At 44.9% G+C, this 18,030-nt stretch overlaps 1 protein-coding gene across 1 annotated transcript in view; it reads left to right on the forward strand.

The window, feature by feature from the left end:
- TRMT9B (tRNA methyltransferase 9B (putative)) overlaps positions 1-18,030 on the forward strand; it is a 46,204-nt gene that overhangs the window by 21,342 nt on the left and 6,832 nt on the right. Inside the window, exons 2-3 of the mRNA XM_088478798.1 lie at positions 9,594-9,748; positions 14,213-14,386. Of these exons, the coding sequence (XP_088334924.1) occupies positions 9,595-9,748; positions 14,213-14,386 (328 nt within the window). The 5' untranslated portion in view covers position 9,594. The remainder of the gene's footprint in view (positions 1-9,593; positions 9,749-14,212; positions 14,387-18,030) is intronic.

Below are 18,030 nucleotides of genomic sequence, written 5' to 3' on the forward strand. Positions count from 1 at the left end.
ATGGTTAAGGTACAGAAAACAAACGTGTAGGGGGTCAGTGATGTTTTAAAAAATGAGGGTGCCTGTGTGCAAGTTTTCTTGTGGGCCCCATTCCCTAGATAAATGGCCCTGGCAATAGCAATGACACAGTGCCAAATTCATCGCCATGTTCTGCGCATGCCCCATATTTCCAGTGATTTCTTTAGAAATATTGTGCTGCTGCCATATTTTTGAAGAAAACAATGTAATATTAGTGCCGACTTTTTCTAAGGTACTGTATGTGGCGCTGGTCCCCCTTAACCCAATGTTCAGGAAGTTGTCAGAATTGGTTGAGTTTCCTCGCTTACATTTAGCACTAGGATCTATAGTTCTTCAACTGTCATTGTGTATTGGAGTTTATACATATTTATATCACTTATGTAATTGGCTTTCAGTTCACAATTATTGTGATTTTGAATTATTTAAAGACATCATAACTGCAAGGTCATCTGGTTCCTGTCATGTCCTATTGCAGCTGTCTGTTGTACAATCCCTCAGGCATGCATGCATTTATCTTCCAAATACAGACAACTGTAAAGAATTAAATAAATCAATAATTTGCTATTTGGCGAGGATTTCAAAAGATTTCAGTGCAGAAGATATGCGATCATCTAGTATAGGAGTATTCAACTGGCAGCCATGAGCCTGACACAACCCCCAAAGCTATTTTCTGGCCAGTGAGCTGTAATAACAATCTTCACACCCTTTATTATGTGGAATATATTTTAGATCGGTTATACTATAAGTATGTTCCATCTGCTAATTAATAACATGGACATCACTAGCTTTGAATAGAAAATATTTTCACCTTTGTATACTTAAGTCATTATTTATAGTCATTGAGCACTATAAATTATAATGCTCTGGGTTTGTGGGAGTGTTTACATCTCTTTTACTTACTTATTTTTCCCATCTTAGTATACGTATTACATTAGCAGAGGGACCACACCCCCACAGGGCAGATTAAGGTTTGCAGAGACCCTAGGGCAACAAGCTTGTGGGGACCCCTGCCAATACAATTGTTAATATGATATACTAAAAAATTATATTGTGCAAATACTCCCAGCACCACAAATGTGTTGAACACACTGTAGTTCCCCCAGTTTACATTGTGCCACACCTAAGCCCCAGTTCACATTATGCTACAGTGCTCACACTCTGGTAACGTAGCTATGTGTGGGGACCCCACAGTGTGTGGAGGCCCCCGGGCGGCCGCCCAAGCTGCCCTGTTTCCTCACACTCTTAACAAATCTCATTCCTGACTTTTGCTCACATCTGTGAGAGTTTTGAGCAACAATGAGCAATGCTTTTTACCATAAACATTCGGGCCTCACACATAATTGAAGCCCAGAGCCGGCTCTAGGGCATACTTACCTACTTTGCTGGGCAGCTTTCCGGGAGCAGCAGGAGGGGACCTGCTGCTCTCCTCTTCTGGGGGTGGGGCCAGACGATAGATGGCATTAGGCCCTGCCCCCTTTACAGAAACCCCCGTAATTCGCGGGTCCGTGAGGAAGGGGCGGGGCTAAATGACACAATTTGCCTAATTTAGCCCCGCCCCTTCCCGACGGACCCGATAATTTCAGGTAAAATCTCCCCATCCTGCCCACTTCACTAGGAAGTGGGCGGGATGCGGGAGATATGCCTACTCTTCCGGGATCGCGGGGGGTTACCCGAAAAATCGGGAGCCTCCCGCGATTCCCAGGAGAGTAGGCATGTATGCTCTAGGGTTGTTCGACGAGTGTGGTCGAACAGGGGCGCCACCCATAGAGGGCGCACCCCTCCCCAACATCCCGATTTCAACGGGACAGTACTGTCCCGCTGTTCCACCCGTGGGCCGAAGTGGCCCGCAGGTGGTGAAATCGGGAGGTTGGGGACCCCCACCGCCGCAGCTGTGCCATGCGGGTACGCCTCCAAATAACGTCACGTAGGGGGTGTGGCCTATGGTAAGGGCGCTGCGTACCAGGCCAGTACAGGGTGCTCAGACCCCTGGAGCTGGCCCTGTTGAAGCCGCCCCTTTATATGAAATGGTACTGGGAAATAAGACTTACTAAATCTTGTCCTGCATGATGGTTTAATTATCCTTATTAAGAAGACGGTGGCGTGAAACCTTTTCTGAGATAATCAAGCTGTGTTTTGAGCTGTCACTTTATTCTCTGCAACAGCACCGGGGCAGGGCTCCCAGGAGCCTTGTGCTGGCCCCTCCCACGAACATGTGATGTCACACGAGTGTAGCGGGGCCGGCACATGTGCACTTGTCTGGGAAATTTTTGTTTAAGAGGAACATGTTCATTGATTTTATGTTTATAATGGAAAAAAGTGGAATATATAGCAAAATGTACTTTTTAGATTTAGGCTATACGCTACACAACTACTTTGCTGTACTGTACCATGATAAGATTACTTTTTTCCTTTGAAAACACAGAATTAAACATAAAGAAGTTTTATTTTGCAGTATATTAGAGTATGTTTCTTAGGAATAACTACTTACAATCGACTGATATAATACTTGCACCCTAAGGGCCTGATTCAGAGACGGACGCTCTGACCAGAGCGCTCGCTCTGAATCAGTGCCCTCCTACCTAAAAATGGAGCGGCCTCCTGGCCGCTCGCATAGCTGTGGGTGACCACCCACAGCATATGCGAGCGGCCAAAAAGATGGTCGCGATGGTCAAGACCATCGCGACCATCGGGCTTGCGACGAGACCCTGCGGTAGGGTCTCGGTGACCGCAAGCCCTGGAGTGATTTTGGCTCTATCAGAGCCAAAATCACTCCCACTGACATCACTAGTGATGTCATTGGGGCCGGACCCAGACGGTAGGCGTTCCCATGGGAACGCCTCCGTCTGGCAGCCACGCCCCCGGCACGCCCACCAAAGGGGGCGTGCTGTCAGTCACCATCGACAGCACGCCCCCTTTGGTGCGAGACCCGGAGCAACAGCTTGGCTGTCGCTGTCCGGGTCTTGCTAATGCGCACGACGGAGCCGGCTCCCTCCGTCGTGCGCATGCACATTGGGGTAACATCGACCCGCTTGCGAGCGTCCTGCGCTCGCGAGCGGGTCTGAATGACCCCCTGAGTCTTATACATGGGTTGTTCTGTTATAATCACATGATTTCAAGTCTGATGCGCTAATAAATGATTAGCTTCTCTTACTGTACATCAGAAGGGAACATTTTGTATCACTAGAGCCATTTATACCATGAGATTAATTGTCTCATGTGGCAGATTACTAAGGGTGGCAAAGATTTGGACCTTGTTTTCCATACTTGTATTCTTTATACAGTACTTCCATTAGTCAGCTCATGGTGACACAACCATAGTGATAAAAAGCCTATGCCAGACATATTCCTTAACTACTTGCCTGGTGTCAGGCCCAGCAATAGGGGGTGACTAAGGGGACACCCGTACCGGGCCCTGAGATCCAGAGGGGTCCAAAGAGGTCCCGAGGACCGGAAGGGCACAAAACGGGGCTGCAGATAGCGGACTCTGTTCCAGCCGGAGGACCGTGGCCGCTGGGACCCATAACGGCCGCCCAGCCCCAGCTCCGAGTCCCTTGTAGCCTGGCCCAGGCAGTGCTGGGCTCTTCCAGATGGCTCAGCTGTGGCCAGGGCCAGGCCTGACCTTTTAAGTGAGCAACGCGACGGCGTGACATCATAGGTCACGTTGCCACACATCAGGCAGGCTGCGGTGTTGAGGGGATAGGGGATGCCGGCTAGGGATTCATGATAGGCGTCTAGATACCGACGCCTATCATAATCTCGAATCCAGGACAACGTGGGCCCGAACGTGGCAAGTCCGGGGCGGTCAGCCTCTTAGCCACGGGGGGGAGGGTTAGGTTTAGGGCACCCAGGGGGACTTAGGGTTAGGCACCCCCAGGGGAGGTTAGGGTTAGGCTAGGGGAAGGGGGGGTTAGGCACTACCGGGGGGAGGTTAGGGTTAGGCACCCCCCTGGGACGGTTAGGTTTAGGGTGCGGGGAGTGGGGGTTAGGTTTAGGCACACCTGGGGGGAGGTTAGGGTTAGGCACCACTAAGGGAGGGTTAGCGGAGGAGAGGGGAGGATTAGGTTACCTACGTGCCGCTGTCGGGGTGTTTAACCAGCAATAGAAAATCAGCCTTGTCACCACAGATTAATAAATAATGCTGTAAATTAAAACTTTTTGCTCACAAGAAAATCCTGAATTGTTGTTCAGTAACTAGATAACTCTTCCGTTTAAGGTTCTTAATGTTGTTTTTCTCAAATACAGAAGAGAACAAAAGAAAATGTCCTTTCAGATGTGCTACGATGATCTATATTTAGTTTGAATAGATGAAAGTGTTCTCTTTCATTCCGACAGCAGTGAATAACAATGAATAAAAAAGATAAATAACAACACTTACATAAGGAATTAAAATAAAGGAACCATTTAAAAAAATTATAGTTTCAATTTATGAACTCATTGTATTAATTTGACGGCCATTATATATACTGTATATGGGTAGACTTTAGGGGGTAAATTTGCTAAGATGGGAGTTCTATTTAAGAAGTGATGTTTCCCATAACAACCAATCAGATTCCAGGAATTATCTTCTAGAAGGTGCTAGATAAATGAGAAGTAGAATCTGATTGGTTGCTATGGGCAACATCACTTCTTAAATAGAACTCCCATCTTAGTAAATTTACCCCTAGATATTCACTATTTCCATTTCCTTCATCCCATTTTAACTTATATGCTTAGTTCATTGTATGGTTCTGGTGTAAAGAAGTGTGGTGGTATCCATTTAAATAAATTGCGTTTTTTAAACCTCTTTTTAATATGAATGAATGGAAGGTGGGTCATAAGACGTATGTTTCTCCTCAGGTGCTAGGATCACCAGGCTGCTGGGTGAGCTCACTCTGGAACAGGCCTTGTAGAACTGCCCATTTGAGCAGTCCTCCCTCAAGTCAATCCCTGCCACCTTCAACGACTGCCCCTGGGAATTGTCGATGGTAATTTTTAAGCAGACCTTGATGGGGAACTGAAGCTTCTTGAACTGGATAGGGGTACTTTGATGGTATGAGTGGTATGAACACCCACTTCCCCCGAGCACAGCCAGTGAACACTATGGCCTCGATGATATTACTGTGGAGGGCCTTTACTTGCAGCCTGGTGCCATTGCAGAGTTTGGGCGAGTTGAGTTTCGGCAGGAACATCATTGTAACCTCCTCTTTGAGGAGAAGCTTGTGGGTTGGGAGTCCAGGAGGGTTGAAGGTGTTGTGGAACTCCACAGGGTAGTGGACCGCGTCATGCATTTATACTACCGAGTCCACAGTACTCCATTTCTGCTCCTTCGAATGACTGAAGTAGAGTATCATTAATGATGTTAGCTGTGTCATTCTTGGGGGTCAGAATGGCACGCTAGCACAGCCAGTCCCAGGACTTTTTTTTTTTATATCGACAATATCAGGGTATATCCTGGCTGTGAGGTATGCTATGGTCTTCACTACTGTAACTAGGCCTGCAAGGATGATCACCTATCCCTCGGACTACTCTCCGACCCCTATTTAAAGTAGGAGTTAGGAGAATTGCCCAGTGGAGACATCACCTCTCAAGTGGACCCTCATATAGAGAATTTCCAGACTAGGAGCCACAGATACGATGCCTTGACTCACGCTTTAACATCGTCAGCTTGAGTTCCCCTTGGTACTACTGGCAGAGTCTGCCGGAAGTCTCCAGGTAGCAGTACAGTGACACCCCCATCACTCCATCATTGCCCCTGATGTCTTTGAGGGTTCTGCCCATTGTCTCAAAATTTCCCTTGTGTGCCATGATACTCTTGTCCCAGACAATGAGCTTACAGTCCTGCAGCACTTGGGCCATGTTTCACCCAGGTAGTCCTTAGATTTTAATTTCCTTCATACCATCTTAATTTATTTGCTTAGTTTATGTTATGTCTCCAAAGGTGGGGCTGTAGCGCAGTCCAATATTCAAATAGGGGAGCCACACCAACTGTTACCCCAAATGCTGCCAAACATCACTGGCAGTTGGCGTGGCTCCCCTATTTGAATAATGTGCTGCTGCCCCACCTCTGAAGCTGCCACTCGACCCAGACAAAGAGCTTACAGTCCCACGGCACTTGCTTTGTCACCCAATCACCTCGGTTTAGAGGAACCATTTTACCACTTTTTACCCCCTGAAGGGGTCGAATTTTGAAAAATCCCTGATTAGTGGGTGCTTACACCATGAGAGGAATATACTCCCCGAATTTCATGTCTCTAGGTCCAGGGGTTTGGGCTCGGTCAATGACTTTTGTTTATATGATTATAGTTTATATGTTTATATGTATATAGGCTCCGCACTCCCCATAATAAAGCGTGGTGTTTTAGTTCATATTTTGATCAAAACATTTAAGCTTGCAGCCCCGGTCAAGGGTTCCCAGTTTTCTGCAAGTACCTATTCTGTCACTCAGAATCATTCCTAGGAGTTTTATGGCTTATATAATTGGCGACTACACCACTTTTAAAAGCCAGTTTTTGGTTTTGGGTGAGCTTTAAACCAGGAGACATAAATTATTCAAAGTTTGATTCTGAAATGGTAGCCATAGGGGAGTGCGCTGGATGGATTAATGCCATATATATAGCAAAACAAGAGTTGCGGCAATCAGGGCTTGGTCAAACAAAAGACTCAGACACGATGCAGTAATATCAACGTTTCAATCCATGTTAGATTGTCATCAGGAAATTTCCTGATGACAATCTAACATGGATTGAAACGTTGATATTACTGCATCGTGTCTGAGGCCCTCATTCAGAGGCGGTCGGAGGATGCAAGCGGTTGCTCAGAAACTGGGCAGCCGCTTGCATCCTGACCGGCCGCCTCTGTTTCGGTCGTTAGGCTGTGGGTTTACACCCACAGCTCTAACGACCGCTAGGGTGATGGTCGCGATGGTCATAGACCATCGCGACCATCGGGGCTTACGACGAGACCCTAGGGTAGGGTCTCACTTGTCGTAAGCCCCGGAGAGCTTCTGGCTCTGTCAGAGCCGGAAGCTCTCCACTGACATCACTAGTGATGTCAGTGGGGCCGCCTCCAAATGGCAGGCAGCCACCCCCCCGGGCCGCCTTCCAAACGGGGCGAGCTGTCAATCAACATCGACAGCTCGCCCCCTTTGGAAAGAGACCCGCTACGACCGGCGTTGTCGGTCGTAGCGGGTCTCACGCATGCGCACGAAGGAGCCGGCTCCCTCGTGCGCATGCGCACTGGAAAAACATTGAGGCGGCCGTGCGGTCGTAGACCGTACGGCCGCCTCTGAATGAAGCCCTGAGTCTTTTATTTGACCAAGCCCTGAGTGCCGCACCTCTTGTTTTGCTATTTACTTACCTTGTGGGGGCACCGGGCCAAGTTACATTTAACTACATGAGTGCCGGGCCGATTTTGGTATATATATATATATATATATATATATATATATATTCACATTTATTTTAGTACCTCTTGCCATAGTAATAAAATGTTACCCTTTTTGCCACACTTTATCAAAAAATATTGCTGGGGCAGGTTAGTCATACTTAGCTATCCTAGTGATACGGACCTAAAGCAATAAGGATTAATGTACTGCTTTGCCAGACCAGTCTTTGATCCTGTTTGCCAGATTTGGGCTTTCATTTTCAGAGCCGTAACTAGACTTTTTTGGTGCCCTGTGCCAGAAAGAGCACAGGGCACCAATAGTACAGGGCTGGCCGGGAGGACGGAGGAGTGGACTACTACTGGGGGCACTATATAAGGGGCACTCGAGGCATTGCACAATGGGGACTACTACTGGGGGCATTACATAAGGGGTACTACTGGGGGCACTGCATAGGATGGACTACTACTGGAGGCACTATATAAGGGGCACTAGAGGCACTGCATAGGGGGGACTACTACTGGGGCCACTGCATAGGGGGGACCACTACTGGGGGCACTGTATAAGGGGCATTGCAGAGGGGGCATTTATGGGACATAATTGAGGATGGGGGCATCTATCTGACATAATGGAGGAGGAGGGACAGTTATGGGGCATAATTATAATTGTGGGAGGAGGGGGCCGTTCTGGGACCTAATTAAAATTGTAGGAGGGGACAGTTATGGGACATAATTGTATGAGGAGGGGGCAGAGTTTAAATACCACAGTATAGCTTAGTGGCCCTCGGGCTTCGTTTCATTTTTTAATGTGACCCACACTGTCTTAAAGGTTGAAGACCCCTGCTATAGAGCATTTGTCGGGGAAGGTTTAGGTGTATTAAACATTAATGTATGACAAAAGGAAGCAGAGCAGGGACTATTTCAGTGAAACAAGGCAATGAAAACAGAGACATCCGAGCGCTTTTTGGCTTACGCTGCCTAGACCGTTAAAGATATTTCACAACTATGGACTTGATAAAATGTAGAGTTGGATACGTATTATCTGGTTTCTCCAGAAAAATTGATGTAAGCCATGTATACTGATGCAAAATGTAAGTTTTTCCCTTTTTTTACCGTTCCTATTTCATTTATGTGGAAAACGATTCTTTATTTTCCAACAAGTCCAATTCCTGGTAAGAGGCTGCTTTGGCATGACAATATATAAAGCACAGGGACAGACACTTAACGTGGCTGGAGTTGACCTAAGTGGCGTTTTGCTCATGGACAACTTTACGTTGCCGTTTTTGCGCGTCACGTCAAAACTAAATCTTTTCGTGTTGATGTCAGGAGAAAAAACAACTAATGTCAAAGCAATCTTTTAAGAATTCGGTTAAAAAAGACTACTCCTGCGAAACCGGGGCAGGTCGCTAGTCTTTATATAAAGGATTTATATCTCACTGGGGCTGTCTTTTGGAACTGTGCTAGAGGACTTCTAGATCTCACTGTGCGCTAGCAAATCAGTTAATATCAGATGCAGCAAATGGATTTTTGGTGGCAGAGATTTCACTGAAGGAGGCTCATCACGCCCAATGTTCTGTAAGCTACTCGTTCCCAGTAAAAAATATATTTTTCTTCTCGATCCATTTTTACATGCAGACAGCCCACATCTCTCTATTAAGTGAGCTGCTATTGGTTATTCTTTAAGTTTAAATACGTACAAGACAATTAATTTAGTGAGATATACATTGGTTACATACAATTATTGGAGGCGATTCAATGCGATGTTGAATAGCCCTGGGAGGGAGCTCCCGGAGCTATCCAATTCAACGCAATGTTTGGGCGGGCTAAAGAATTTCTTCTCGCATTCTCCCGGGATTCAATAAGAAATCTGACAAAAGTGCCGTCCGCGCGGCTGTTTTCTGGCTTAGCGCGGCGCTAACAGCATCGGGCCTGGCACTTTAGTCGGAGAATGCCGGTTCTCGTTACTAAACACCCAGGTTAAGTCGCGAGAACCAACATTCTCTGACTTAACAGTGCGCTGAATTAAATAGTGCTCATTGAGCGCCTGGGTTTGTGTGTATACTCTCCAATTCAATGTTATTGATGTTACTTGTTTCCAAATAATGGGGGAGATTTTTTGGACATTATAGATTAATATTCTTGTCAATGTTGTTAGCTGTGATTTTGTGGTTATTTTTTGCTTTTTACACTTCTACTTACATATTGTTCTCTTCCAGCATGGACTATGAAGCTGCCCAGCTGGAAAATCAACATGTGCACAGTGTGTATGAAAGCACTGCGCCGTACTTCAATGAAGTGCAGAGTAAAGCGTGGCCAAAGGTTCGACAATTTCTGTTGGAGCAAAAGCCAGGCAGTCTCGTTATGGATATAGGTAAGCATGCATTATGTCAGTTCATAGTTGTCTAGTCTCCCAGAATGTTCGGGAGACTCCTGACCAGGCCTCCCGCCACAATCCCTCAAAAGTGAGGTTGACTGTCCATATAAATCAGGACAGTTGGAACGTATAGAAAAAGATCATAGCAGGAATCTAGAAAAATAAAACAATGTATATTATAAAAGGGGAATGTAGCCTGATTTACTAACTTGTGCTAATGAAATCAGCTAATGTGTAGGAGCCGTGAGTGTGCAAGTGGAAACCCGCGTAGCCCATTGATTTTAAAACGGCCTCTTCTGCCTTCAGCATTAGTACCTGCACTTGACCCAGCCCATGCTAGGTGCTAGAGATATGTCAGAAACAGGCTTCCCTTCCCATACGTATGGCTCAGAATAGCATAGAGCTTCTGATACACGCCCATGACACTTCCACAGGTCAGGGTGGCTATGTGCAATTACATTGTCACCGCCAAGTGTTGAGATATTGCAACAGACTGGTACTGTACTTAAGTGTTAAGGCCCCTTCACAGTACATGATATCTTTAACGATTTGGCTGATTCCAACACATCGGAATGACAAATTGTTAAAATATGTGTAGTGTATATGCACTACTTGTGTAGTGTGCGCTCCCGTGGGGTCGTCAGCCTCATCACCTGATCTTATGTGCAGCTAAGATCAGGCGACGGGGCTGACGATCCCATGCAGCGCTATGCGGGTGGGCGGCGGCATATTGGGCGGTCGGGCACCAGATCGCCCTGTGTCTACGGACCACCCGATATGTAGGCCCGTTGGCAGCCGGGATGTGTGTCACATCGCTGGGTACACACATCGTTTAGTGTGTACCCAGCTTTAGAGTGATTAGACTGTCGGGACAGCAGATGGCGCTGTGTTGTTGGTGTGTTATCCAGGTGGTGCTGTTACAGTTACAGACCCTCCAACATTTCCCCTTCCATCAGGTACACAATGCTCCGTTCCTGGACTTCCCACCTAATTTATGCTTGCAGCCACCTGTGTTGAACTGGTCAATTGATAAGAAAGGTGTTTCACCACAGGCTGCAATCATAAATTCGGTGGGAAGTCCAGGAACAGAGCACTGTGTACCTGACGGAATGGATCATGCTGGTGAGTCTGCAGTTATGTATTTGGTTGACGTTGCTACAGGAATGTTCCAGAAGAAGATGGTGAAGTAATGTCTGTTATTCATGTGTATACCTGTCATGTCTGTATGCTGTTAAATCAAACCAGTTTATTATCATAAATAGTTTTACCACAAAGTGCTTCCCAGTGTGTACCTACTGACAGACTATGGGAGAGAGATACAGTGGAGAGAGATAAACTACCTACCAATTAGTTCCAAACTGTCATTTTTCAAACACATCTTGTAAAGTGACAGATAGGAGCTGATTGGTTGGTAATGTATCACTCTCCTTTTTATCACTATTCAAGGCTTAGATACATATCCCCGATCGAGAGAAGAGGTTTTGGGGTCTATGTACTAAGCCTTGGAGAGTGATAAAGTGGGCGGAGATAAAGGGGTCTATTTACTAAGCTGTGTTAGGACTCGGAGATAAAGTGAATGGTGATAAGGTACAAGCCAATCAGCTCCTAACTGCCATGTCACAGGCTGTGTTTGAAAAATGGCAGTTAGGAGTTGATTGGCTGGTATCTTATCACCATTCATTTTATCTCCTAACACAGCTTAGTAAATAGACCCCAAAGTACGATCTAATCAGCTCCTGTCAGTTTTTAAACAGCCTGTAACATGACAGGAGCTGATTGGTTGGTACTTTTTCTTCATCCACTTTATCTCTTTCCAAGGCTTCGTACATAGACTCCTTGATCTGCTAAATGCCAACCTCTGCTAACACCAAGTTTTAGCCCCAAAATGCCCTATTTCACAGAAAGACAGATCCAGCCAAGTTGCACCCAACTCAGGATAGGACAGACATTTGGATGTCAATTTATCTCTCCTGAAAATCGGGACTTGTCAGATCATCTCCCTGGCACCAGCTACTCTGCTTCAGAGTAATTGCAGCCTTCTCTAAACAATGACATAAATAGACAATGGATAATAATAATGTGTTACAATGTAAATAGACAATGGATAAGAATAATGTGTTACAATGTGCAGCTTACACCACATTACCCTTCAGGGAGAATAATGGATATTTCTTGCAGGCTAACAAGGAAAATTAAGATTTACAGAAGGAAAAAGTGTAGCCACCTTGCAATGTTTTTTTTAATATCCTAACTAATATAATGCTTCAATATTTCGAAATTGGAGAAATGTGCTACATTCTGGTCTAGAAATGGTTACACCTATACTTTTTGCATATGATATGCCTTTTAAGAAAATACTGGGACCCTCTCTTGGGAAACTGTCAGCGCAATTCCCTGATGTTCTTAAATACCATATGGCAGTGATTTCCAAACTTTTTTGAATCACGGCGCCCTAGAGTAACAACATTGTTTTCACGGCATCCCTAAGTTTACATTTGTTATTGAGAAATTCAGAAAAAAATGTAGTGAAGTAGTAAAGTGAAGTAAATTGTGCTGACCTGTCATCCTTAGGCTCAGTTATGTGGTGATGGACAGGTTTGCACTTCTGTTTTCCCACATATTTACATTACATTGACCATAAATAATTTGATTTGGTGCTGGACCACCAACCTGAGGCACCCCTGCAAGTGTCCCGAGGCACCCCAGGGTGCTACGGCGCACAGTTTGGGAACCACTGCCCTATAGGATATAATGTATGTGAAATGTTACAAAATATTTTCCAAAGGTAGCTACAATCACCCCTTGAATTATCAACCCTTTTCCCCTTTTTATGTTGTACACAAATCCTATGTAAGATCATCCAGCCTATTAGTACTGATCCTCCAAGAAGATTAGGTTCCAGCCTCCTCGTTGTCACGCTAAAGGGCCAACGCAAAGAAGGAAGATCTCTAATTATTGGCCATTATCTACCAAATATTTCTCTCCATTGTGCAGACTCTATCTCTCCTGACTCAACGGAGTTAGGGGTCTATGTACTAAGCCTTGCAGAGGCAGCAGGGGACTCCGAGAGAAGGTGGACTGTGTTCTTTTCCTAGTCCCCAAGACAAATGCAATTAATCCATACCACCGTGGTCTAGCTCCAATGTCATCTGATAACAATTACAGTACATTCCTGTCACATTAAGGCCCGTATTCATGCCGGACTTTTCAACGTCATTGCTAGTTTTGGCTCCGGAAAAGTATCGCGCTCGTCACCACGATTCGCCCTATTCAATTGCAAAGCTGAAATCAGCGAACAGTCCTGTCAGATTTGGGAAAATCACCCTGACACCCCCCAAAAGATGCACTGACATAGGGGATCACTATGGATACCCCCGAATAGCCCTGATGAAGGTATTTGGGGTGCTTAAATGCTCTCAATTTGCACAAGTGGTGAAGAATAGCATTTTGCAGGCTCTTTTGGCAAAAATAAGTAGTCCCAGCAAATTTGGGGTACATGAAAATGGGTGCAAGCATGGTTAAAATCGCTAAAGTGTGTTTTAAAAAAACTTAAAAACTCACCTTCAGCAAGCACCTGCAATCAAAAAAACTGCTCGGGCATACTTGGGGGACCCCCTGGAGTCTATTTCGCTAATTTTTAAGTTTGTTCCCCAAAACAAAAGTACTTTTATGGGGTGTTCTAAAGTATTTTTCCCACTTTTTTTACGCAGATTACCTTTGGGGGACTGTACCAAGGCTGCAGGGGTGTTCCCGCAACGTGGCACCCCAAATCCCCAATTCTGCACTTTTTTCCGCCTCCTTTCCAGTGGCGAATCTTTCCCACTGGTTACAAGGCGCAGACTTTTCGCACCGGCGAAAAGTCTTTGGAATTGAATATGGGGAAAAGTTATCGCCTGGCGAAATGACGTCACCAGCGAGAACTTTTCGCCGATCTCGGCTTTTCGCCGGCAATTGAATATGGCCCAAAATATCTAAACCTCTGGAAGTGCTGTAGTAACAGGGATACAGCAGGCACTATTTATAGCTATCTGAAAAAAAAAATACTTTCACTACCTGTAACTATATCTGTCCACAATGGGACCTTCCATTTTCTGGGCTTAGCCATTAGTAATAAAAAAACAGCCTATCAATTTACTCTTAACTAGTAGTATCCATGAGGTGCAAAATGGCTTCTGCCACTGAGTGTGAAAGTTCTAGTGGAGGACTAGGACATAGTGAGGGAACGTATTGCACAGTATGGGGTAACACACTGGAGGGCTCATTTATGTGGAGTAATTCAAATATAAAGATTTACTTTTGTGGAACGTGATTATTTAAATATACAGAGAGGGCCCATTTTGGGGGACCAAATAAGCCGTAAATAAGGATAAACTGACTAGTATTTTAGGAGACAAACTGAAAGCTTACATTTTATTTACGTTGCAACAGGAAACATCAAGAAATGTGTTTTTGTCTTCTCAGGCTGTGGTACAGGAAAGTATCTCAGTGTGAACAACGACACATACAATTTGGGCTGCGACTACTGTGAACCCCTAGTGGAAATTGGTAGGAATAATAACCTTGAGGTCATGGTTTGTGACAACTTGAATCTCCCTTTTAGGGACCAGTGTTTTGATACCATCATCTCCATTGGAGGTAAGTGTGATATCCTGTCTTATTAGTGTTTGCAGAGAGTTTGCAGTAAGAGCAGGCACATCATGCTATAATTCATGGCTATTACACTGTATGGGTGTTATTTATGCCAGGCAGTCTCAGGATCATTGTACATTGGGTGTTAGTAGGAGCATAGTCAGTGTTGCAGGACACACTTAGGAATCGGGGTAATTTGTGGCGGGCTGACACAATACAAATGTAACCCCCTTTTTGTCTTTAAAGGGACACCAGGTTACTAACTTCCTTGTGGTTTAGTGTACCCAATTATAGTCTCCCAATAAATATTGAAAATCCTTTAGTCATATCAGTGCCTCCACCCAAGTATTGGTTGTATGGATGGGACTACTTGGGAAAACCCACAGCTATGTTATTTAGGCATGCTTGGTAAGCCAATCAATGTAATTATGTAACCTGATGGTATTATATATGCAATATAATAATTACACTTTTTAAAATAAAATACCTTTCTTCTCTCCTCGTTAACGTCCAGGTCCTTTCAATAATGGTGAACCGGTGCAACATACACAAGTAATTGTTATTTTATTCCAATTAAGAAACATAACAATTATCTGTACAATACAATCTGCCCCACAACCTAGAATATATCAATATACCTTGTATACATATACTTCTGCATGCCATACAACAAAATAAGTATAATACGGAGAAAAACATTAACCCTTAACACCTAGGTATTATTGGTCCCTTATAAACACTGCAGTAGGTTGGTGCACGCTGGGACCCTTACATCTGATCAATTGTAAAAGTCTTTGAATTGGCTAGTTGACTATGGCTCCTATATCCTATATTAAAACTGTGGTTATCAGTACTCCTATAGTGTCATCTGTAGGGTCTATTGCTGATAGATTAGAACAAAACTCCTTAGCTTAGTTTTCTTAATCCTGCTGCACTAGAGAGATGCTTTGTATCCTTTAGATATGTATTTCTCTTCTCCATTCCGCTACAAATATTGGATAAGCTGCAATAGGCACAGATACTGTCCTTTTTTTAGTGATACTGTATTCACCAGAGCTCAGACACTAACAGTATCTCTCTCATCAGCCGTAATTAGAGGGTTTCAAGGGTAGCCTTATAGTCTCTGGGCAGCTTAGTGCCAAGCAATGGCGTAACTAGGGTATTAGAGCCCAGGGCACTTTGGTATATATTCATACTTATGTATATGTACAATTAAGTGCATATATTTCCCATTTTCTCTGCTGCCTGCAATGTGATATTGAACTCTTGCCCAGTCGGACATTGTCTATGCACTTGGTGTAAAGTTATGTGTAGGCTTTGCCAAGTTATTCTTCTTTGCTCCATTTATCATCAAGGCAACTCATTTTATAATTGAACAACTTGGGGAAATAATGAGATCATAGCATTTGCCTCATGAATGTTTCATAGATGGAAGAAATATTGCAGCACTCAACCTCACATTTGTTCAAGGTTGCAGCTACAATGCAATGTAAATGCATAAAAATGTAAATGCATTAATAGTGCCAAAAATTGGATTTTGTATTCAGCACTGTTATCAGATCTGTATATATTTAGCATAATAACAATATTACGTAATAACAATATCAGGTAATGTATGAGGTGTATGACTTTAGTACTTTATGCAGTGGTACACAGCCCATCCCTCTCCATTTCCAGTATCTCTAAGCTGCTCTTCACCACATTTCTCAACCAGTCTTTGTGGTAGGAAGCTCATTTTGGGGCCTATTCATCAACACTAAAATAACGTTTTTAAGGACATTTTCCTTGATTAACGTTATTTTAGTATTCATGAAGAGACTTAACACAGGAGATATCACTGATATCTCCTTGCTAAGTCCCCCTGCGTTAATTAGTATGGGGATATGGAAATTATGCTATTTATCAAATTTCGAATATTATGTAATTTTGGAATTTGATGGAGTTACTATCTGCCAGTGTGATGTGGCGAATAGCAGGTAGAACTTACCTGTGTCAGCGTGTGCAGGTCCCCTGGCGTCTCCCTCCGGCGCTCTGGTCCGTCCTCTGGCTCCGGTGGCTGTGCTGACACGTGGTCTCCCAGCAGAACACAATAAAGTTTAGAAAGAAAAAAAAAAATTTTTTTTTTTCTAAACTGTACAGTGTGCTGCTGGGAGACCACGTGTCAGCACAGCCACCGGAGCCAGAGGCGCTGCAGCGGGCAGGTAAGTGCGGGGTTGGGGGGAGGTGAGCAGGACATAAAATTACTGCAGCTGTAGGTATTGCTGCGCATGCGCTGGTTTTACAAATGTAACAGCGCATGCACAGCACGGATTACAGCTGCGGTAAGGTAGAGCATACAGGGAAAACTATCTATTTCCCGAAAAGCTGTAATCGCAAAAATGATAGCTTTTCGAAATAGTTATGGAGAGGAGGAATGATGAATTCCTCCTGTAATTAGGTAGAACTCCATGCGAGTTCTAAACCTAATTACCTCCGATTTTTTAGGTATGATGAATAGGCCCCTTAGACACATATCGGCACGTTCTCCTGCACCCGCTGCGGGCTGCCTCTGAGTCAGACGCAAGTGGGTGCGGATACATCTGACGGATTTTAGCATACTGAAATTGGCAAAAGCGCGGGCGCCGTACAGAGATTATAAATGCAGATGGATTAATCAGGCCACTCTTTCAATGAAATGGTGTTTCTGGGTGATAATCAAAAACTATGTGGCATTGTCATGGGCGTGAGGTGGGCGTGTAAGCCGACTTCAGTAGTGTGCAGATGGAGGCGAGACATTTGCACCCAGCATGGAGTGGCTGCATGTCCAGATAGTAATAATGACGGTTGCACCTGCAGACAGAAAACAGTGGGTGGGACGACATTCCACATGCAGATGCATGGGTGTTCAAAGTGGTCGCAGGTGCTTTAGACTCAGAATCCGCCCCTATGTAAGGAGCACAAAGATTGACAGCAGGAGTACGAGGAGAAGGTAACTTCTACCCTCGCTCACTATGGGCCTGATGTAGACTCATACACAAACCTAATGGTTTTAATACAAGTCCACAAGTGGGAGGACTGAGCTTGCGCAGCAGTGCGCATGTGCTGCGATGCCACTGTGACCTGTTTGCAGTGCCCTGGACACCGCAGCCTGATTGACATACTGTGGCCGTTTAATGGACGGCAACAGGGGCCGTTCCCCAAAACGGAGTCATGTAGCCTTCGTTTTGTGAGAGTGCCAAGGCCAGATTTCCTGTTCCCGGCAGAGGAGTTCCGTCGCCCATTCTGCATATGCTTAGACTTACTGATATGGGCGATGATTGCGGTTGCGATGGTGATCCAATGCTGTGTGACTCAGATCTGCAAGGATGACAGAGGGCGCCTTTTTATCGTCAGACACCTCCTGCTGCATTAGATCATTTCAGCATTGCTGCTTCCAAAGACGCAGCAGCAATGCTATTGGCGTGCAACTCTGAAACAGGCCCTATATGCACTTGTCATAGTAATCACTGCATAAGAATGGAGGTGACTGGCTGCATAGATGTACTGGGCAGAGTGAAAGCAGGCTGGGGGTGCCATTGTGAGAAACTCATATCTGCTGCACTTATAATTCTTCTATACGAGACCAGGTCCTCAATTAGAATAAATGACTTCCAAGGTATAGACTCTGATAC

Source organism: Taudactylus pleione, unplaced genomic scaffold (assembly GCF_031769625.1).
Source record: "Taudactylus pleione unplaced genomic scaffold, aTauple2 ptg000218l, whole genome shotgun sequence".
In the NCBI taxonomy this organism is placed as follows: Eukaryota; Metazoa; Chordata; class Amphibia; order Anura; family Myobatrachidae; genus Taudactylus; species Taudactylus pleione.